This window comes from Chelonia mydas, chromosome 4 (genome assembly GCF_015237465.2).
Source record: "Chelonia mydas isolate rCheMyd1 chromosome 4, rCheMyd1.pri.v2, whole genome shotgun sequence".
NCBI classification, from domain to species: domain Eukaryota; kingdom Metazoa; phylum Chordata; order Testudines; family Cheloniidae; genus Chelonia; species Chelonia mydas.
The window spans coordinates 57,996,505-58,020,935 of record NC_057852.1 but is presented as its reverse complement, the minus strand read 5'-3'; the positions used below and the strand labels follow the sequence as shown (position 1 = coordinate 58,020,935).

General features: G+C 39.3%; 1 protein-coding gene across 4 annotated transcripts in view; it reads right to left on the bottom strand.

The window, feature by feature from the left end:
* The window catches only part of DCLK2 (doublecortin like kinase 2), a 136,441-nt gene that overhangs the window by 104,492 nt on the left and 7,518 nt on the right, over positions 1 to 24,431 (bottom strand). For all 4 annotated transcript variants that reach the window (XR_006290648.1, XM_027818086.3, XM_027818087.3 and 1 more), the window contains exon 2: positions 12,720 to 13,054. Coding sequence is in view for 3 of the 4 variants with exons in the window: in XM_027818086.3 (XP_027673887.2) it covers positions 12,720 to 13,054 (335 nt within the window). In the remaining variant the exon portion in view is untranslated. The remainder of the gene's footprint in view (positions 1 to 12,719; positions 13,055 to 24,431) is intronic.

Genomic DNA, 24,431 nt, shown 5'->3' with positions numbered 1-24,431 from the left:
TTGGACCAACTTCTGTTGGGGGGAGCGGGGGAGGGGGAAGAGAGGGAGAGAGAAACTTTCAAGCCACACACAGCTGGTTGGCAGGTCTGGGAAAGGTACTCAGCACCACAGCAAAATGCAAGGTAAACCATGCTGTTTAGAACCAACACAGTTACAACTACACTGCACAAAGTATCAGTTTGCACATTTTATTTTACAAATCCTTAAAAGGAAGTTATGCAGAGCCAAAGAGAAGAGCATATTTTGGTTTCACTGTTCATGGGAAAAAAAACATTTTTGCACAGGTGCTCAACCTTATTACACAGGAAGGCCACATAAACCTAAGCACAACCTTGCGTGGGCCAAACAGATTCTGTGTCATATGTATTTAGATAGACAAAACTGTACATAGGTTTTTTCTATTTAAAAAGAAACAAAGAAATCATTGCTTAAAACATGTATCAGAATTATAAACAACAACAACAACAACAAACAGGAAGAAACAGTAAAGAACACATAACTAAACTAAAATGATGTAAACATGATGACAAAATGCTAATGAATCGGTCATTAGTATTGTGTGTTGAAGCAGGTGACAGGCCTTATGATCTGTGGGCTGTGTACAGCCTGCAGGCCATAAGTTGGGCACCCCAACTTGCGAACTGATCTGTTGCTGTTCTTGATCTTGACCACACACAAAAAAAAATCTGTTTATGAATTGCAACAGAAAGAAGAAAGGAAAAAGGAATAAACAGTGAGGTGGCAAAGTTTGCAAATGATACAAAATTACTCAAGATAGTTAAATCTGAAGAAGACTGCAAAGAGTTAAAAAGGGATCTCAAAAAACTGAGTTACTAGACAACAAAATGGCAGATAAAATTCAATGTTGATAAATGTGAATTAATACTTATTGGAAAAATATAATTCCAACTATATTTATAAAATGATGGGGTCTAAATTGGCTACTACCACTCAAGAAAGATCTTGGAGTCATTGTGTATAGTTCTCTGCAAACATCTGCTCAATGTGCAGCAGCAGTCAAATAAGCTAACGGAACAGTAGGATCCATTAGGAAAGGGATCGATAAGACAGTAAATATCTTAATGACACTATATAAATCTATGATACGCCCACACCTTGAATCCAGCATGCAGTTCTGGTCACCCCATCTTGAAAACGATATGTGAGAAATGGAAAAGATACAGAGAAGGGCAACAAAATGATTAAGGGTCTGGAACAGCTTCCATATAAGGAGAGATTAAAGAGACTGCAACTAGTCAGCCTAGAAAAGAGATGACTAAGGGGGGTTATGATAGAGGTCTATAAAATCATGGCAAGTGTGGAAAGAGTGAGTGAGGAAATGTTATTCCCCCTTCACATAACACAAGAACCAGGGGTCATCCATTGACATTAATAGACAGCAGGTTTAAAACAAACAAAAGGAAGTACTTCACACAATGCACAATCAACCTGTGAAATTCGTTCCCAGGGGATATTGTAAAGATCAAAACTATAATAGGGTTCATAAAAAGAATTAGATAAATTCATGAACGATAGGTCCATCAATGGCTATTAGCCAAGATGGTCATGGATGCAACCCCATGCTCTGGGTGTCCCTAAGCCTCTGACTACCAGACGCTAGGACTGGACGACAGAGGATGGATCACTTGATGGTTGCCCTGTTCTGTTCATTCCCTCTGAGGCATCTGACACTGGACACTGTCAGAAAACAAGATCCTGCGCTAGGTGGACCATTGGTCTGAACCAGTATAGCCATTCTTATGTTCTGAAAGGGGGAAAAGGGGGGAGAAAGACACCCACCATTTTGTGCCCAGCCAATTCTAGCATCTAGTCATCCAAATGAACATACCAGTTCCAACCATATGCACACACACTAACAGCTTCTGTATGAGAACATGAATTTTTCCCTTCCAATATCACTGTTGGTAGCTAATGAATAAAATGGTGTTAACTTTCCATGAGATGATTCTTTTTTCAGGACTCTTTTTGTCCTTTATTATCACAAAAACAATATCAAAAAGAGGGAAACTGGGGCTACTGAAATTGTTGCTTCAGGTAATAGGGACTGCTGTACAAATTCTACAATGACCTGAACACCACAAAGTTGGCAACCTCAGCTAGACAGGAAGATCACGTCTTTTGGAAGGCAAATGTGCCTGTACCAAGAAGACCGACCAAGGGTCTTGCAGAGCTGAAACACATTACAAAGGCGGGATTCACTGGGAAGCCAAGCACCACGCTACGCATCACAGAACACTGCAAAAGCTTACTAATGAAGGGTCAAGAGCTGGAGGGGGAAGGGGGAAAGTGGTTTCAGAAGTGGCACAGGAAACTGCACTGAATTCAAAGAAACTAGAAAGTAGGACATGAAGTTAATTCATTCAGGGCTTTGCTCACCATTACTCGCATAATGGAGAATGCAAATAACGTCACCAAATGTCACCTAAGTACCTTATAAATCTTGTGGAACCCTTGGGCAGAGGCCAATGATTTACAGAAACAGATTCATTTTGTGTGGCGTTTGGAAACATGGTATAAACACAGTAAAAACACTTTTACCCAAACAATTAGTGCAAAACAAGACCCTGTGATTACTCGCACAGTCTTTGCCGTAATCCATACACGAATAGACATACTGCATGACCAAGTATTCAACACAATTCTGTTTTTAAATATTGGATGATTTTTAGCACTTGAAATATAAGAGTGTCTGTATGAAATATTGTGCTGGAGGTCAGACTAGATGATCATAATGGTCCCTTCTGACCTAAATATCTATGAAAACATGGTGTGTGATTAAAATGAGATTATTTGGCGATCATAACAACAGAGCAACTAGGTGAAAAATCGAAATAGGAGAGAGCCCCCAGAAGACACATTCAAGTAGAATCACTGTAGAAAGGAAAAAAATCCTTGTTCCCTTTGTCAGTAGCATTTGCCACCTTACAGTCCTTACACAGGAAGATAGGGGGATTGATTTTTACAGTACAATCATCCTATCTACATGCTGCCAAAAGTGATTTTTCAGATTTGTTTCCCAATATTTGGAGGTGAAGTAGAGTATGCTGTACTTGGTGAAACTGTTTCAGCTTTGGATAAAACTGTTCAACAGATGTCCTATAAAAGAAACATCCCGACAGTGCATTTAGTCTATTTCATGTTGCCCTTCTCGTGTCTCCATTATATCAAGAAAATACAGTTTGCAATTACTGGAAATGCAATTACTTCATGCTTTACTAACATTAAACATGATGTGCCAAATTCAGCCCTGGAGCAGAGAAGTACAACTCTCATTGACTCCAGTGGGAAATAAGCTTAAAAGAAGTTTTCCCATGTAGTACAATGGAATTGTGTGTATTTGCGCTAATTGGAATACAACAGTTTCATAATCTATTACAATTTAAAAACAAGAAATCTTTCCACATTAAAATCACAACTGCAATATTCTCATAATAAACCACCCCAAAAACAAATATTGAAGTACGTGCACATTAATTTATGAATACTGTGTAATACACACTGTACAAACAGCCCAGTTTAATTTTCTTCCACATTACATCCAAACAAAAGCACAGAGTATTTTGAAAAGTATTGTTCGCTGTTGCCAGTAACAGAAATAGGCTCTGACATCATACGCTTTTACTGATGCATGATAAAGCCACCAAGAGCAACAGCTGAGCAACATGGATGCATTGAGAATAAATCAAACAGGAGGTTTCAGCATGTAAGAGGTATACAAAATTGCTATGCCTCACCTTCCAGGATACAAGTAAATTCTGCGTAAGTCCATTATTTTATAGCAACTACGTTTAATTTTTACCATGGTTTGTATGACTTGACATTGTTATGCTGACCTTTCCCTAAACATACCATGACAAAAATACAGCCCCGCTTAGAGCTCATTTCTGTTAAATCTAACCAGATTAATAAATGCTGATGCTTACAGGCGGGGAATAAGTGAGTAGAAGGAAAAAAGATTATTCTTCGCATTTACTGTTTGTAGTAACACACAGGTCCCAATCAGAAACAGGGCATCCTTGTAAAAAGTGATGAACAAAAAGACTGAAAGCTGCAGTCCCTGCTCTTAAGAACTTACAATCTAGTTTGCACCCAATGTATTTTCCCTATTCTTTTGGGTCCTTTCCTCATTGAACGGATTCTTCACTTTTAGGTGTTTGGGGTCACCCCCTGCAATTTTTTTTTTTTTAATTCTTAGTTTTCAGAAGCCCAATTCTTCCCTTTAGAGAAACAGAGTACCCTTAAAATATTTTAAGGGCACCCTAAGATCTCTGAACATTTCTCCTTTCATAGTTGATAGATAAGACAGGAAATATACCATTGAACAAAGATTCTGGAGTCATCATGGCTCAATGTTCATCACCAGTCACTCATGGTCAGGGATGCTGTGAGGATCAAAAGTATAAACGGGTTTAAAAAAATTTAAATAAATTCATGGAGAATAGGCCCATCAATGGCTGTTAGCCAACATGGTCAGGGACACAACCCCATGTTCTGGGTATCCCTAAACGTCTGACTGAATGACAAGGGATGATCACTTGATAAATTGCCCTGTTCTGTTCACTCCCTCTGAAGCATCTGGCATCACTCACTGTTGGAAGACAAGATACTGGGCTACCTAAACCATTGGTCTGACCGAGTTTGGCCATTCTTATGTTGTCATTGTAGGTCTAAGAGTCGTTCTTCTAATCTGTTCCTTCCTTGCACAAGTGTGTTTTTAAAGTTGTGAGAGGCACCTTAAGAAAAATCCTTTCCTTGCCTGGCTATCTCCAGTTTTAGCCTGTGGGTAGGCCTACATTGCAGGTGGGAGATGTGATTCCCATTGTGGGTAGACACACTCACATTAGCTCAGCTGAAGCTTGCTTGCTAGAAATATCCGCATGGATGTTGCAGCACTGGCAGCAACTAATATTTTTAGCTACTCAAGCATAAGCTGGTGCATTTTTTTTGTTTTGTTTTTTAAAAAACACCAGTTAGAAAGATTTTCAGACACTTTTTAAAAAAAAAAATGTACGTAATATGACAGAAATTGATTCTCAAACTTCAGAAACTTGCCCTGGGCTTACTCCTTATGAGCACAAGGTAGGAGAACATTTTCAAAGGCACACATAAGAGTTGTTCACTGAACTCCCATTGCCTTTAGTAGGAGTTTGGTGCCAAACTCTCAATTTTGCCTTGGAAAATCTCCACCTCATGCTTTGGATATACACCAAGATAAAGAATAGTTAGGAGTTAGAAAATCATTTTCCAACTAATTTTCATTACTTATTTTTATTGAACATAAATAGAATGGTTGACTGTACAAATTATGTATTCTCTTATATATGCATTAAAACAGGGTGACAAGCTTTCTAGCAATTTAAAACACACTGATTGGCATAATCTATACACCTTGTACCCTCTGTGCAGAATCCAGTGTAGACTGCTGATGTTCTGTTATAAATTGTAAGACTGATGGATGATTCAAGATTTAAAAAACAAAAAAACAAAAAATCCACTGCATCAATGCAAAAAACCTCAATGCATCTGATTCTGAGTCTCAACATGTGTTTCTTTCAATGTATAGTACAGTAATTGCAAATTCAAATAAATTAATCTTGCAGATTTGTTCCCCCCTTCTCTCCCAGAAGATCACACACACAAAAGTCAGGCTATTCAAAGATACGGTTTCCAAAGCAACCATTACACAACCTCACTTCTCATATTATAAATAATATTAATTCATAAAGTTACCAAACACAGATACTGTAAAACTCCAACAGGCTACATTACAGTTACTTTGGGAATCCTAACTGAATTTTGAACACTTATAACTTAAAAACCAATCACAAACAAAAATCTCACAACCACCCACTCACCATATCTCACTAGCTTCTTTTGTGTGTGTAGCAGTGGTGACAGAAAGGGGGGGATGGGGAGGAAAAAAGTTATTTACCTTGTAGTAACTGGAGCTTTTTGAGATGTGTGGTCCCTATCTGAATGCCTCTGTGGGGGGGAGGGATAGCTCAGTGGTTTGAGCATTGGCCTGCTATACCCAGGGTTGTGAGTTCAATCCTTGAGGGGGCCATTTAGGGATCAAGGCAAAAATTGGGGATTGGTCCTGCTTTGAGCAGGGGGTTGGACTAGATGACCTCCTGAGGTCCCTTCCAACCCTGATATTCTATGATATGCTTCATGTGCCCAGAATCAAAGAATTTTGAAAGCAGTATCTGTTTGCCTGAGTGTGCCCTGGCTCTCCTTGTGCCTCCAAACAAGACAATAAAGGGCAGCGTGGGCTGACCGCCTCTCCAGTTCCTTCTTTACTGCGAATCCAAGCAAAGTCCGAAGCAGAAGGGAAGGAGGGTGGGTAGCGGAATACAGAGAGGGACCACACTTCTCAAAGAGCCTCCACTTACTACAGGGTAAGTAACTTCCTCTTCTTCTTTGAGCGTTGGTCCCTAGGTGTATTGCACTGTGGGTGACTGATAAGCAGTATTCAAGCAGGCAGAGGGTACAAGGATGCAGTTTGCAGAGCCATATAAAGGACCGCTGTCCCAAAGGATGTATCAGCAGTGGAGTCCAGTCCTAGAGTATAATGTCTCATGAACATATGGATGGAAGTCTACATAGCTGCCTTAGAAATGTCAAGCAAAGGTATTTCCTGAAGCAATGCTATCAATGTTGCTTGTGCTCCTGTAGCGTGAGTACTTGCTCCTTGTTGGGGAGAAATGTGAGACAATCGATAGAGTAAGATACACCCATGATCCACTTTGAGATCCTCTCAGAGGAGACAGCAGAAAGAGTCTGAGGTCCAGCTATGGCAAAGTCTGGGAAATTTTCAGATCAATCTTGTCCTTTGCAGATAGAAGGTGAGAACATGTTGTACGTCAAGGGAATGAAGCCTTCTCACCTCTCTGACTCATGCGGTTTGGGAAGGAAGGGGTGAAGAACAGGTAAGTGCATAGGTTGATTTATGCAGAACTCTGAAGCCACCTTGGGGATGTAGCTGTAATGAGACTGTGTCCTTCTGGAATATAGTGCATGGGGGATCCACCATTAGGGTTCCCAATTCATCTACTGTCCTGACTGAGGTAATGGCCACAAAGAATGCAACTTTCATGGACAAGTGATACGTGTTCAAGGTAGCTACTGGCTCAAAGGGAGGCCTAGTAAGAGCTGACAGCACAAGGTTCAAATCGCAATCAGGGACAGGCTTCCCTACTGGTGGAAAGGTTCTAATTATGGCCCTTTAAGAATCTGACAGTCAGCAGTTGACACCAATCCTAATCTGATATAGGACAGCTGCAGGATAAATTCTAAAGCTTTTACCAGACTAATTATCTGTTAATGGTCAGAGTCAGTGGGACACAACAAATTCCCAAGGTTTAGATTCTCAGCTCTGTGATTTCATCTCAGAATGGCAGGTGGCAGACCATAATCGCATGCCTTTCATTTATCATGCTAGCTACTAAGTCCATTTCTGCAAAGCACTACTTAAATTGCTGTCATTAAAGCAATTGTCATTAAGATAGGCTCTGGAATATTAATAAAACTAAACTAAACATCTCTCATCAAAAAATTAGCCATAAAATATCACTGTTTGAAGAGCAAGCAAACTGAACTGTTTAAATAGCAACTCTATGCTATATATGTGGTGGTGCTTTGGTCAGTTTCTGTGAAAGGATGGATTATTTTATCAAATGTGAACAACAAAAAAAGAAAAAAATGCAATATAGCAGACACTGTCACAAGTTACTGCAGCACAATTTCAATAGCAAACTTTGGGGCAAACTTTGGCCCATTATCCTTAGATTTTTAAATGTTTTATTATTAATAAAACACTGACAAAAATGATTAACTTTTTAAAATGGAAAACACTCTCTCTCCATGTTTTCTGCTCTTCGATCCAATCAGGCAGAGTGACCATCACTAGCTCCCAAGATTCTTCTCCTAGCCCCAACAGCGTTTCTTCTGCAGGCTGACTCCCACACTACTTTACATACATCTACTATTGCCTTGTCTTCAGGCAGACACCTTAGTCTCCTCATGGAGCAACCAACCAGCCAGAGAAACCACAAGTGTGACTGTGTGACTTCCCTTGTGGCAGGTTCATGGTGATGAAACTGCATTGAGATTGCTTGGATCATATTCAGACTGGGAGTCTCCCTTGCCACTCAGGCAAGCAGCAGCACCTCTTACATGAAAGCGAAGTTTGCAATCATCTATCCGCAAAATGGATGAGTGAGAGTTAACCCCACCACAGTAGCCACATGAGGGTCCATCATCACTACACTATTTCTGTGCCCTTCACAACTCTTAGCAATCAGTGGAAGAGCTGGGACTAAAACTTGTCTTTGGGCTTCCAGTTTACTGAAACTTGCCCAGCTTACAGGGCAATGTGATGGGGAGTTTCTCCATCTCTCTTTCTCAGTTCATCCAAAATTGCATCTTCATGCGACCGCCTGCAGCAGGGGGCCAAAATTGTACTATTCACAATAAATCTGTGAGTGTCGGCAACACTGGCTTAGAGCCTGAAACGTAAAAGGAAAGATAAAGCACTCTTTTTATGGGGGATGTTCCAAATTTCAATAGCTTTTGAGTACTTACAATGCCAGCTAATGTGGAGGCAAATCTCTATTATAGTCATTTCTAACACCTGCAGTAAGATGTCTGACAGCAATGTAACAGTGCAATTAAAATATGCTTAAAATACAGAAGGGGTGAGAGTCACTACAGCACTACACATTAACTTATGCCTAGTTTCTTCATTGTAAAGTGTTACTGATGGATTAAAAATGTTTATTTTTAAACTGAAAAATTAATGTAGTCTTAAAGAAACAGCCCTGCACTATCATTGGTTCAGTTCCTTCCCCACCCATAGGTAACCAGTATTTGTTGAAATTACATTCTCAAAGTTATAAAATTCTCATTTTTTCCTCTCATCAAGCACCATTATTTTAATAAAGCTAGAAAATAATTTTACACTATGTTCTGTAAATTGAAAGGTTATTTATTAGGCTTTGTGCCAAAGCATCAATCCCAAATCAGATGGGAATTATACCGGGGTTCTCAGATTCCCTGGGGAAACCAGATGATGAGAAATGAAGGAACAAATCTTGGATACCAGCTGTACTGCTAATCCTACTCCTCTTGCTCTTGCCCATCCATTTCTTCTGCCATCAAGAAATGCTGCCTAATCTCACATCAATAAGGCTGTTTTAACAGGTATATTTGGCCTTCTTCATAAATTCCCCAAGACAAGCCTCCTACTAGAAACATTTATTTATACATAGAAGGTCACTTAACACCAGATAAAGTTATGGGACCCTTATGTGGAGCTGTTCTAAAAGAACATTGTAGAGAATTTGTTTCAACTCAGCAGTATGGAGATAGCTACCTTGATAACATTGGTTTTCAGGGACCAAAGGTAAGCTAAAAGCATTAACTATTGTTTGAGGCATGTTCTTTCAGTCAGTATAATTTGTTATCCTGTACTTTTGGGGGAGGATCCCAACTTTTTAGTCTTGTTGAATTGTTACGGAAATTCCCAATAATACTGTTAATAAAAACCACCAAGCAGTTGGTATGAAGGAGAAAGAGAGGTGAGTCAAGATGAGGATGGACAAACAATATTTTATGTCCATTGTGTGAACAATATGTGTTTTCTATTTCTATACCATGCAGCTGACAAGAGAATGAGCTTTCTTGAACATATAAGGAAACAGAATTTCAGCATGAGGTTACTGTCCCCAGTCATCTGAATACATTACTGACCTGTAGGGCAATATCCAGTCTGTGCTGGCAACGACTTTGAGCTCCTTTAACAAGATCTAAACACTCAATCCTTTATTTGGGGCACAGAGGATTAACTTTCTAAACAAAGTTTAGTCTGTCTAGCCTCACTTCAGAGTAGGAATGAGGGATTCCGGCAAAGAATGAAGAGGAAAGACACAGCTCTCACTCTGGTTGTAGGAAGACATCCGGCAAATCCCTCAGAATAGAGGAAAAGTCAGTCTAGGCCATGGTACTTTTACCAGAGCTTTTTGTCTTGCTCGGTTGCCCTGTCAGAATCTGGGAAACAGGAACTACTTGTTCAACTCTCAACAGAATCTAACAATCTAAAGACCAGATCTTATTGTTGTAACTACAGGTCATTGGTGTTTAAAGGAATGAAGAACGTTTAATTGGATGTCATAAATTATGGCTTAAAATACACAACTGTCTCATAATACACAAAGCTCAAGAAATGCTTCTCTGTATGCATAACTACAGTCATGTTGTTGCTATAGTAAAAGAATAATAGTCTGATGTGTAGATGAAAAATATTAGACAAAATTATTTTGAGACTTTTGTTTCCAATGTACTGCTTAAAATTAAAAGTAAGGTTTATTCAAAAGATCATTAATTTAATGATCATCTCCCCCTCAGAGTGTAAATCTCTCAACTGAAAATAAAACAATTAAATAAATTAACAAGTAAACTAAGAATTCCCTTTGAAATGAAGAGGAATGTTGTGATGAAAACTATTATTTTGCCACTAATAGCTGAATGTCTTAACTTAAAACAAACATCCTATATCAATTCCAAATTAGCAGAGCACAATTTATACTTTTCTTAATTTTTGAGAAGCCAGAAGGGTTAGTAGAGTATTTTCTAGACGATAAGTAAGATAAAAAACACAACAGCAGTTGCATTTTACAATTACAAAATGCTTTTTTTTTTTTTTTTTAAAGTTGCCTTTCAAGTTTTGCCAGCAATATGACATCAACACAAAAGAATTGCCTTCCTAGCAAATTTGGAAGAATAAGTAATTACCACATTAGGGAAAATGGGCTCAGAAATCTCCATCAACTGCTAATTGGAACCAAAGTGCCTCTCCATCCGCCGAACCATACAAATGTCCTTGGTGCCAACCTCTATGTATACCAACAAAGGACAGACAAAAACCCGTATGCACACAGAGAGTTATATGAGTGAGAGTCAGGCCATTACTGCAGGAAAGGCAGAAGCATCTCTCCCCCTCTAAGAAGGTAGAGCAGTTACCTGCCAAAGCAAAGGAGCCTTTCTGCTAATCAGTGTGTGTGAAGACAGCGCCCCCGTAGGGTTACCTGTGCAACCATCCACATTATTAGCTAATCACCAAGAATATGACTCGGGTGGAAGCAGAGCTGGGCAACAGGCTATTTCCGTCACTAGAAATAATTGAGGCTTGTAGAAACACTGCTACAGCATGAGATGAAGGAACCATTATCTGTTGGGAAACAGCTAGTTACTCTAAGCTTACTGCTTCCCAGCCCCCACTTCTTCCTCAAATGCATGATGGGCCAATCTAATGCTGCATCTGCAAAGAAGTCAGGAATTGGTTAAGTGGCATTTGGGCTCAGTGTTACCTTTGTTTTGTTTTTTCCACTTGTATGTATGGACAAACGCTGAACTGTGAAGGATAGTTCTGTCAATAGAGCAAAGCCTACACAGATTCAGTTGTATCAGCTAAGGATCTTAGTTAGCTCCATGCTTTATGTTTATTGAGGGTAGAGAACAGGGAAGGAGAAGAGACAGCTTTTACGAGCAGGTTGTGCTGGAAATATCTGCTTCCACAGCTTCATTTTGAAAAGGGAAATGCATATACAGAAACAGAATTTCAGCATGAAATGACTGATATTACTGTCCCCAGCCATCTGGGTACATTACTGTCCTGTAGGGCAATTCTCAGACTGTGCTGGGGTAACATTCTGAATCTCCCTCCCTTAAGAGAGCTGTTGCCATCTTTACTCTGCTCCACAGTTGAAACAAACTGCACAGTAATGGAGAGGTAACAGTGACAGCTCTCCTAATCTGCTGCTTTGTTCCTCAGCTGTAGACCTGAGAAGTGAAAGCTTTTCTAGAAGTTTGCCTACCCTGCCTGAGAACACTTACTGCTTCCTCCTCACTACCACTCCAATCATAGCCTGGCTATACCCACTTCCCAAGACCATGAGGAAAAGTCAGTGCAGCAGCCAAATGTGTTTTGCCCTGTTTCAGAGCATTCCCAAGTGCCACAGAGGGCCAAGAACTGAAGACTCTCCTCAGTCCACAGCATAACATCACCCAAAATGTCCCCATCCCTATCACTAATGTGCTGAGGTCATAAATGTACCCTGGAGTTTTAATAATCTATATTATAGAAATGGCTAACAGCCTGAAATAGATTGAAGTCCTGTTGTGCTAGACACTACACAAACTAGTCCATCCCAAAGACCCTGAAAAAGTCAAAGACAAGAGGTAACAGGTGGGTGAAATAAATAAGCAGGGGGAGGAGGTAGCAAGACTACAAGATGATATTTTCATTTTCCCTGAGGCCCCCCCTCCCACATGCACAAGCTGGTATCAACTAGTGAATTTGTACTATAATATCCTGTAGGTGGAAGCAGTCATCTACTGGAGACAGGAAACCTGGATTGGGAAGGGAGAGGGAGGGTATACTTACCACAATTTTTAACTTTTCCCCATTCCAGCCTCTCAAATTGTGATTACATCTGCTGGTTGAGGAATATCAAACCTACTTTTCTAGGATGATAAAGGAGGACTTTGGAAAAATTAATGACTGTTAAAATACACTAAATATTCATAAGCAGGGTAGAACTTAGATGTTAAGAAAAACTGAAAATGATGACAGAATAGGAAAGTAGAGGCAGCTTAATTTGTACCCAATATTCAATATCCAAGTTGGTTTGTTCTCTTACCTGCTTCCCATCTAGTGTTACAAGTCTCTTGACAATGCCTGAATCTAACTTAATGGCTTCTGTGATGTCAGTCAAAACCTGTTCAAAGGAATGAGCAGTCTTTTTATTCAGCAGAATTCTCACAGCTTTCCGTGGCTTCACTCCACTCCGAATAACAGTCACCAGTTTGGGTTTAATGAAATCTTTACTCTCCTTCACTTCGCTTTTCATAGATGTCAGAGATGTCAAGGATCGAGCAGACCCAGTCTTAATATTCACAGACCAGTTTGGATTGACATTCTTGGTATAATCAACTTTGCGATATGGTTCATTGGATGCGCATACATAACTTTCACCTGAAGAAAAAAAAAATAAGAAAGAGACATTGTGATTAAGGGTTTTATGTTAAGCAGATTGTTCAACTATTCCATATATTCTCCAAACTGACAATTTCTTGTCTGAAGCAGCGCTATGTGTTTGGTTTCCAATACAATCCACCTGTCCAATTGACTCCAATGTAAACCACAGTGATATGCTAGAGTAGAGGGCCTCAAGAGCCCCTTGTTAAGAAGTCTGCTAACCCAAACTGAAGGGAGAGTTGGAGAGGTTTCTCATTCTCTCAGAGCTCCCTTTCTATATTATCTCTGCAAAATATTACATTTGTGGGGCTCACAAAAAACACCACCCTCCCCTCATCCCACCCTGTAGAATATACCCAATAGGATGAACTGGGCTTTCCTACAGACACAAGTTGTACACTGTGATATTTTAGTAATATACTAGATAATTTTCAGGAGAAAAAACGTTTAAGAATTTGCAGAAAAAGTGTACGTCAATATTAGTTACCTTGCTTTGTGATGTTGCCTCCTTACCACCTCAGGTTATTGGAAACATTTTAAATGTTTAAATAGGAAAACAAATTAATAGATTATCTAGTCCTTCCTCCCTCTCGAAGCCCAAACACTCTAGGCTTTGTGGTTAGGGGGGAATTTTATAAAAGCCTCTAGTTAAAACATTGACAGCATATGGCCTGTAAAATATGTATACCCTACTCTTTAAGACAATAAATGCAAGGAAAGCTCAGCAGTTTCCAGAATTTCAATCATCTTTAATCATTCATGGGGAAAAAAAACCCAGTATATGCTGTATATACGACTCTTATGCAAACTAACAAAAAAGCAGCGTCACATGGTTGACAGAATTCTGTTGGATCATTTCACACACCAGAGAAATGGAAAAACTGCTGGAGGGAGTTATAAAGTAACAGCAACAGAACTCTAGATTGAATAATGATAATTCTCTGGGGTTGTATTAGTATGCTAAATTAACACTGGATACAGAACAGCCAGTTTTCAGTAGATCTATTCAAAAGGTTTCAGAATATTCTGTGCTAAAACCTAGGTTTTAAATTTGCTCCCAATGGGCCTTTTTCTAATTTGAAATGAACATGCAACCTATAATAAAACGTTTGTAAACACTTAATCTAGTTTTATTAATAAATGATGACTGATAATCATGATACATGTAGAGAATTCAAAAGTGAAGAAAATTAGATACATGATGTTACACTTTACATAAGTGTGTTAGCATATCCATAGTTAACTAATTTCCATTACAAAACCCTCTTCTTTGCTCCCCTATAACTTTGACTCAAAAAACAAAAACAAACAAAAACAAAAAAACCTGACCTGGCCTGAAAGTTGCATTGTTTACCCTAATAGCAAAAGAAACTGTAAATTTCCTTCACAGGTTGCAGAAACCTGCAGGTTGCCTTTGAGTTACTATGATATGAAATTTATTTGTTTTCTTAATCTAGTCAAAGTGACTTTTCCCTTTCTAGTTTACTATATATCTAAATCTCCCAGGAAGCTTATTTAACTTGCTATATTTGAAGAAAATAAATTATTAGTTATTTTTGTTCTGGATAATTTGGAACCCAGTTCTGCTTAGTGATGTCATTGGGAATTGATCCCATTGAGGTCAACAGGAACATATCAGACACTATGCACTGGCAGATTGCAGTTTACAGTCCTTTTATAGCTGACAGTTTGAAGATCTCTGTTAATACCAAAAGGTGTTATATACGATATTTCATACTAAAAGGATAAGACAGAGTCTGCAGTGTGTCTATGAAATGTATCAGTTGGAGATATTTAATACATAGGCTTGGATTTCACTGCACACACACACACAAAAAAAAATATTTTCATTGATAATCATCAAAATTTACAGATAGTCAAGGAAAATTGTTTCTTCAGAACGTAGAGTTTAAAAAATATTTACTTTGTATATTTTGATATATGATGTTGACAATTTGTGCTTTAAGGGTTATAAAGCTTTAACTTTTTGAATCTCAACATCTATTACCATTAAATAATTATCTAACCCAGCCCCATTAACTGGCTATACCGAAAGAAGGATAGAAGACTCTTGATATGGATTTAATCAGGCCACAACTTTATTATTAGATGTCTGGGACTACTCGGCAGATAAAAGTCTACAGTGCAGGCAACTCCATGATCATCCAAATAACTACCCGGGGCTTCCACCAGCCCCACTTCATTTTCCATCCAGGTCCTCCAGCCAACCCATTGCTGGGACCTTACCATCCACTCCCCGTCCCTACCCCCTAGGAGGGTTACAGTAGGCTATAAGAAAGGGGGGGTGGGTTCCTTGCCGTATCATTCATAGGAGCCCCAATATCCCACACACACACACGTCACGGACTGTGAAATAAGCCCTTCTCCATGAAATCTGATCTTCCCTTTGCTGTGGGGAGCACCCCAGATAGGGGACTCCTAGCTGCAAGTCCCTGCCAGGCTTGGGAGGGACAGGACTTGTCCTTCTCCTACATGGCGACTCTCAGGGGTAGATCAGACCCACATCTGAGTGCATCCCCCTGCTGCAGGAAGCTCCAGTGATGGGCCTCAAAGGTTCCTGCAGCTAGAGGAGGTTTTGGACGTGGGTCCAATCTCCCCCTGCTGCTGGGAGTGCCCCAGCCGGGGGGCTCCTAGCTGTGAGTCCCCACTGCCAGAAAAGGGAGCCCCACGGTCACAACACTCAAATTTCAGATGTAAAAGTCTGAACACGTGAAATTGACCAATTTTAAAGCCCTCTGGCCATGGAATTGATCAAAATGGACCATGAATTTGATAGGGCCCTCGCCATTGCTACTAGGGCTTATGCACATCAATTATCAGAATATCTTGCAAACATCTCCAGTGGCCATAGATGGGGAGGGCTCTGAGTTACTACAGTGAATTCTTTCCCCAGTGTCAGCCTGGTGGGTCCTGCAGACATGCTCAGGCCCTAACTGATCACCATATTTGGGGGTCAGGAATTTTCCCCCAGGTCAGATTGACAGAGACCATGGGGGTTCTTCATTTTTTTCTGCAGCATGGGACACAGGTCACTTGCTGGTTTGAATTAGAGTAAAAGATGGATTCTCTGTAACTTGAAGTCTTTAAATCATGATTTGAAGGTTTCAGTAACTCAGCCAGAGGTTATAGATCTACCATTGGAGTGTGGTTCTGTGGCCTGCAATGTGCAGGAGATCAGGCTAGATGATCACAATGGTCCCGTCTGGACTTAAAGCCTATGAGTCTATAAGAATCAGGGAGCTGAAACCAGCTCCCTGAAACCCCATGCCTCTACGTCCAACAAGCACAGCTTGGTTGCAGGAAAGAATCTGGCCCATTCTCTTCATTTTTCTGTGTGATCAGTTCATCATCTGAATACCTGCATGCAGCTTCCACTGATTTTAATGAGAACAATGTGTGCATATCAGAGGGCAGATCTGGACTCTGATATAACAAGAGTTTTAAACTAAGTGGTCATATCAATTTTCTGGCAAGATCACATCACTGTTTTACCCATCATAAAGAAATTTGTGAACTCGTTTAAGAATTATCATTCTCTTCCAGCAATATTTTCACGTTAAGTTTGCAAAAACTACTAAGTCTTTATTCTACTAGATTCAGGGGTACATGATTATTTTCTGCTAGACTCCTATTGTGCTATAAGGCTACTCTGTCTCTAAATATTGGATTGCCAAATAGAAACACCCAGCGATTTGGGAGATCTATCTTAACCCTTGCCAATAAGCTTATTAAAATTATAGATGCCAAGCAGCTAAAGGAAAACACACTTCTAAATGAGCTGTAAAAACAGATGTTAGCAGATAAAAAACACTCTCTCCCATAGTTAAGTTACAGAACTACATTTTTTACAGACCCATTTTTTTTTCTTGAAGCTGTTTTAAAAGGAGCAGATTTCTTTGTGAAATTGCTGAGGAAGGGGCAGAGTATAGTGGGACAAAAGGAAATATTAATATTTTGCATGAAAGGGAATGTTTTGAATGATTAAAGCAGGACCCAGGAATCCCAATTACCAGTTTTCTACTCTCAGTTCAGCAAACTGTTTACTATGTGATCTTGGGTAAGTAACTTGGGGCAGCATTTTCAAATTTTAGTAACTTAAAATCAATATTTAGGCACTTAATCTGTGGCTTGTTTTTCAGAAGTGAACTGTCCCCCGTTCAGCTTCTGTGGAAGAAGGAAAAATAATCTGCCATTCATTTAAGTGCCTAACTTTAGGCACCCAAGTTGGAAAATATTTTATTAGCCACATTTGGGTTCAGTTCACCTATCATTTTTTAATTTTCTACCAACTTTTTATATGAAGGAACTTATCTACTCTATGATGTTATTCAGTTAAGGATATCTTGTAACCATTACAGAAATACTAAATATTTCCAATATCCCAAAAGTGATATTACATCAAACCATTGAAATCAGCAACCTCTGGGGTAAAGTACATCAAGCAGCTATATAACTCTTGCACTACAGTGCCACAAGAAGGGAAAATTCTTAGAAGTAGTGCCACGAGATCTTCACAAATGTACCAAAAGCAGATAGAACTTTAGTGATTACAGTTTCACCCAAAAAGCTTTTATTTTCTAAATCACTTGGAATTTGAGTGACAGATGCTTTGAAGAAAGATAGAGGTTTCGATATTAATGTGGGTTAATCCAATAGAAAAGGAGGAAGGACCTTTGGCTACAAAATGCTAATTCACGTGACATTCGCTGCATGTTTGCTTCCTTTCAATAACATTCATGTATCCAATGCTAAAAAATAAACAAAAGTCAGAGTTAAGCCTGATGGCCAAGGCTTAAATTAAAGAGGCTGGAGGAAAGAAAATGGGACAGAAACAGGTTCCCTGGGTGAAATCCATGTATTAATTTTTATAATGAAATTAAAGGACAACAGAACAGAAAGGGACTTCCTGTTCTTAGAATGTTTACCATTATAGATCTTCCCAGTGCTACCTCAACATTGCCATTACAGATGCTCATCATTACAGGATATTTTATTTACAGGATAGGCTAGTTAATGTGACACACAGTTTATCAGATTTATAATGGAACACCAGCCACAACAGTGAGAGTCCTCCTATAATATTTTAAATATATATTAATCTACCAGAACAGTGAAATTTTTTTTTTTTTGTAATCAGATCCTTTTTCCAAGGTCTGAATAAGGCCAAGTCTCTCGAAAATCTGGGAAAGTCATGGGGTCTATTTACTAGGATTTTTTCTGAGAAGGTGGGTCAAGTTGGGGTGTTATGATTTTCTTCCTTTGATAGGAAGGGGCAAGGAGGTATTTTTAATGAAAATTGTAAAGAGTTACAGAATCCATTTCAGATTGTGTAAAATTCAATATTTTAACTCTACTCCATTTCAAAACACAGGCTGCATACAGGTTCATGAATTTGAAAGAATAGCCAACATACACAGGCAAAAACTGGCATAGATCACTGTCATAAATATAAAGGGAAGGATAAACACCTTTAAAATCCCTCCTGGCCAGAGGAAAAAATGCTTTCACCTGTAAAGGGTTAAGAAGCTAGGATAACCTCGCTGGCAAAAATGACCAATGAGGAGACAAGATACTTTCAAAGCTGGAGGGGGGAAGAAACAAAGGCCCTCTCTGTCTGTGTGATGCTTTTGACAGGAACAGAACAGGAATGGATTACTTAGTAAGTAATCTAGTTAGATATGCGTTAGATTCTATTTTGTTTAAATGGCTGATAAAATAAGCTGTGCTGAATGGAATGTATATTCCTGGTTTTGTGTCTTTTTGTAACTTAAGGTTTTGCCTATAGGGATTCTCTATGTTTTGAATCTGATTACCCTGTAAGGTACTTACCATCCTGATTTTACAGAGGTGATTCTTTTACTTTTTTCTTCAATTAAAATTCTTCTTTTAAGAACCTGATTGCTTTTTCATTGTTCTTAAGATCCAAGGGTTTGGGTCTGTGTTCACCTATGCAAATTAGTGAGGATTTTTATCAAGCCTTCCCCAGGAAAAGGGGTGTAGGGTTTGGGGAGGATTTTGGGGGGAAAGACGTTTCCAAGTGGGCTCTTTCCCTGTTATATATCTGTTAGACGCTTGGTGGCGGCAGCAATAAAGTCCAAGGGCAAAAGGTAAAATAGTTTGTACCTTGGGGAAGTTTTAACCTAAGCTGGTAAAAATAAGCTTAGGGTGATTTCATGCAGGTCCCCACATCTGTATCCTAGAGTTCAAAGTGGGGAAGGAAACTTGACAATCAAACACTGATCTAACAAGCAGTTTGATAAACGACAGACTTATTATTTGGTCACCTTAGTGTATTACAGATATTTGTCAGTTGTTTCAGTTCTATGCCTGCTTTCTTATACTATTTATGGTAGCGTCTCTTCACGTGGGTACAGATTGGGCTACAACACTTGCATGCCTGCACATCTGGCAAAATCAAAGATAAGAGCAGAAGAGAGAAATGACTATTTAAAAATGGAAAAAAACCCTCCTATTCTCTCTTTAAAAATAAATGAGAGTGTGTGTGCTTGGTTAAGTAATTTAAGAGATAAGGGATGAAATCTTGGCTCCATTGAGAGTTCAATGACAAAACTCCCATTGACTTCCATGGGGCCAGGATTTCATCCAAGGTTCCTAAATACCATCAGAGGCCTTGCTAAATGTTCTGATAGTTAGCATAATTAAAGATCATTAAGACACCATTTTGCATGTTCTGATGGGTTATGCATGGAACTGGGAGCCAGGAACTCTCAAACAATAATCTTGGACCTGCCACTGATTTGCTTGGACAAACTGGCAGGTTACGTGTGCTAGCAGAAGTTAGTTTAAGTGCAAACTGCAACCCCTCACTCCAGTAATGAGCACTGCCCTGCAAATAGGATTCACTTCAGCGGGAGGACAGGTGTAGTTTCTAAAAGACAGCACAAACTCTAGTACTCTTCACCCATTTCCCACATCTGTAAAATAAGAAAGAACACTACCATCCAGATAGGGAAGCATTAATGTTTGAGCAACATTCTACGAACACCATGTATTCTAGCAAGGTCACTCTCCTGTGTTAAGAACCTTTTTGTCTCTGTAGCTTTCTTTTGCGGAAAGAGTAGGACTTGCCTGAAAGCATTTTACATTATGTGATCACTGATTACTCTGTATGTATAAAACCAGTGAATTTGATATATTGCTATATTTACCATTACACCAACTGATTTTAAATCCATTTGAACTCAAAAGAGTTTTGATTTCCTGAACAACAAAAAATCCTCTGATTAGCTCCCACCAAATACAAACATTGATGTTTAGAAATATTTCCCTCCAGGGTTACATTCTATATTTAAACCCATATTAATGAAATAGTTTCTATATATCATTGAACACAATGTAACAAATGCATAAAAGTGCAATGCCAGCCTGATAGAACATAAGTTTAGCTGCTTTTTCAACCTTCCTACAGAAGGTTTTCCCATTTCAGCTGTGTATACATATCATCTAAACTGGAGACTAAGGGCCAGATATGAAGCCCACAGAAATCATGGGAATCCTTTGGATCAGACCCTAAGTTTCAAAGTCACTCATAAACGTATCATCCCTAGAGGATTAGCGTGATTCCACATACATACAGTAGCTGTATTTCCAAGTACGTAAACATGCTGTTGACTTTAATAAGCAATGAACTTTACACTGCTCTACATTTTGAAATACTTTTAAGCTAATGCATAACAACCTCAAATGGCATATACATACAGCAATTGCCTTGCTAAAAATACAAAGCAGGAGTCTTTTCAAGCTGTGGGACAGGAGACTGGTTAAGAATTTTTCTTGTTTCTTCAAAATATTGTTGATAACATAACAATTTCTCTCACTAGCTGAGTGTCCTGCTCCAGCTCCTGCTGCTGTCAGGCTGGACGAATGGGGAAGGGATAAGGAACAAGGGAACCTGGTGGCCTCTCCCAGTGCCGGAGGTGGAGGGGAAGGGTGCCACACCAGGTCACTCACTCTTCAGGGGCAAATACACATGCAACCCCTTGGGAGGTAGTTCCTGCCTACCCACACAGGCTCTTGCGCCTGCGTGCTGGTGATTGTGCCAGGACGAGAGGAACCTGTGGCCTGTGAATGATTCTGGGGATCCCAGGGACAGGAGCATGAGGAGAGGTGCACAGCATGGATGTCTGCATCCAGTTGGGGCCACCTTCCTGGAGCATGTCCCAAGCAGGGGATGCTCACAGGCCAGGGAGCAGTTGGGCACCTAGCCAGGATGGACTCCCTGACCCTAGGCAACCACGGAAATACTCTTTCTTAGAAAAATGTGGTGTGTATGGCACATCACTCTCCAAAGGGGGGGCACAGCGAAACAAACAAAAATTGGGAACCTCTGATGTACAACATTGGTATTCAGCATAAATCCATCAACTCTCCAGATATTAGATTGTAATATGAAATTGGTTATGTAGATATTACATGGTTGTTTACAAATATAAAAGTGAACTATACTCTGATGAAAAGGAAATTTCATTAAGCAGTAAGAGGCGTATTAGGCAGAAATAATATGAGCGCTACTGAAGTAGGTTACGGTCTGGCTTCTGTAACCAGCCAAACTATTCTGCAGGAAGCTCAGCCAGGCTGCAGAACTATTTTGTCAGAAGTATGAAAGCGCCTCACAAGTTGGCATTCTAATATCAATGGGGCATATGTAAAATACAGAGATTTAGAATAGTGTTTACAGCAATCAAGAAGTGACATCTTTTCTGTGCAGAAATCCTCCTGGTGAAAAGAAATTCCCAAATAAGAGCCTATGCTTGTAAAAAAAAGATAGAACATCTGTTGACATTTTGGATCATTATACAATCAACAAATAATTTAACTGGTTTCTTACTCTCTGCCTCAGAGTTTGGAGTGTTACACATGAAGAAGAAATGTTACCTGCCTGTAAAACCCAAATTCCTAAGTAGTTTACCCTTGGGTTGGGAAACTAAAAATTTTCCCAACATTGTATTCTTCACAGAAAAACCGGTCACAACCTAACCCAAGGCTTTGGGATCAAGACTCAAACTTTTGAGGAATAGTTTTCAGAGCAACCTACAAAATCTCAGGGCATTTGGCTGTGCAGCTGTAAAAACTGATACTGCACAGATTAGAGGGAAAAAATGAGAGAGATGGGTCCTGTCCTTATGATTATCAAGAGAGTTCTTGAGACCAACTATTTTCTGGATTCATGTAAAATTGGGATATACTATTTTCTTTGATTTTAAGCAGATATACTTATTAAATATATCCTTATAATTAATAAGGACTCTATAATATATTTATATCTGGCTATGTAAATATTCTGACTTCATGAAATTGAGAAAAAAAACAATCTTGAACAGCACCACAAAATAAAAATGTATGTGACTTATGATTATACATGTTCATGAGGAAAGTAGTTGCCAAATATCTCAGTGCCTTTCATGGCGTGAACATTATACATCACAGCCAACTGGCTACACATTTAAGAAGCAAGCCAAAAGTGTTCTGATGTCTCATGATCAAAAACACAGGTTGCCAAAGGAAGAGTTACAGATATTCCATTTAAACCTTGCCATTCTGAACACAGCCTTACAGTTCTAGATTCCCCCAGACTTCAATACAAGTTTTACTCTAGTAATAACAGCAAAATCTGACCCTCTGTATTCGCAAGATATGATGATCCCATTCAGCTATCTCAGTTCAGAATAGATGTAATGCAGTTCACTGTACTTCCTGGAGTGTCAATGAGTTTATCTTGGGATTGTTGAAGTGTCTTAGAGGCCTCAGGATAAAATGCTTACAGTAAGTGCTTTGCCATACTTCCTATATGTTGGAAGCTGCATAACGATCTAGTGGGAAATGAAGTATGAACCAGCATCCACTATCACAAGATGCTTCCATCTAGTTCTCCTAGACACCATAAGTTGTCTCCAATTTTACACACACTAATATTTAATAGCATTCCTCTTTCCTGCCCCCGAATTACAGTAAAAACAACAATGATCAAGTAATAAATAAAGTTATGATGGAAATTTTAACTACACAAAGTTCAGGGAATTCAAGAAATGCATGGGCCAGATTCAGTTTACACCAGATTTACACTCATTTACACCAGATTTACATTAAGGTAACTGAGATCAGAATCTTTTTTCATAATTTCCAGAACCTCATAGTTCAGTTTCCTTTTTAAATGCAGTTAAAACTTCAACCATAATATTGCAATAATGGAGCTTTTCATGCTTCTCTTCCTTGGTTATAAATATCCCTTATTTTAAATCATCACATGAGATTCAAGACTGAACTGCTCCAGAAATAGAGCAAAGGCTAGTCCATTTACTCAAATATTAGACAAACAAAAGTTATCTGTGTTTATTTGAATGCGTGTGTCTATATATGAAAAAAATTAGATATGAATATGTGAATACCCATACTTAAATTGATAAGCTACATTGTGTATGTGCAGTCTACTATTTTCAAATGCTTACAACATTTCTCAGTAAGTATTCTTTTTTCTCTCAAAGTCCATAAAGTTTACATTCCTGACTGAGGATTAAGTACATGCTAAATTTTTAAAACAAAAAAGCTTGAGTTCTCAGAATGCCAACACATGGAGAGAATATGGAGGCCCAGATTCACCAAGGACCTTAGGTGTTTAAACCTCTGATTTAAGCACTTCAGTTCCAGTATTACACTTCACTGTGATTCACAAAACTCCTGCTCAGCTGCCGCTTAACTCTGCAGGCACCTAAACTGACTCAGTGCCTAAATTTTCAGGGTAAAAAGTTCCCTGGACACCTAAGGCTATGTCTACACTAGAGACCTTACAGCGGCACAACTGTACCGCTGCAGCTGCACCACCATAAATTCTCCCATGTTGCCGCTCTATGCTGACAGGAGAGAGCTCTCCCATTGGCATAATTAAACCAACCCCCACAAGCGGTGGCAGCTATGTTGGTGGGAGAACATCTCAATCTCTCTTATTTAAGTATTTATACACAGTGGAATAGCTTCAAAAGTCATTGGGCCAGAGAGTGAATGACTGTAGAGTTCAGTGGTTAGGGCATCCACTTCAGCAGTCCAAGACCCAGAGCCCACTCCCCTTACTTCAATCACTCTTTATTGTTACAAAGTGAAATAGCTTCAACAGGAGAAACTGAGGGAGAGTCAGGATGTTACACAGGTCGGTAGTCAGAGCACTCTTTTGCAAAGTGTTGGAGACCCCCTGTGCAAATCCTTTGTCTACATGAATAGAGTAGCTGAAGTCGAGGTACTTAGGTCTTCTTAACGTGGTGTCTTCACTGCGGTAAGTCGATAGCTGACGCTCTCCCGTCAACTCTGCTTGCACTTCTCGTTCTGGTGGAGTACCAGAGTA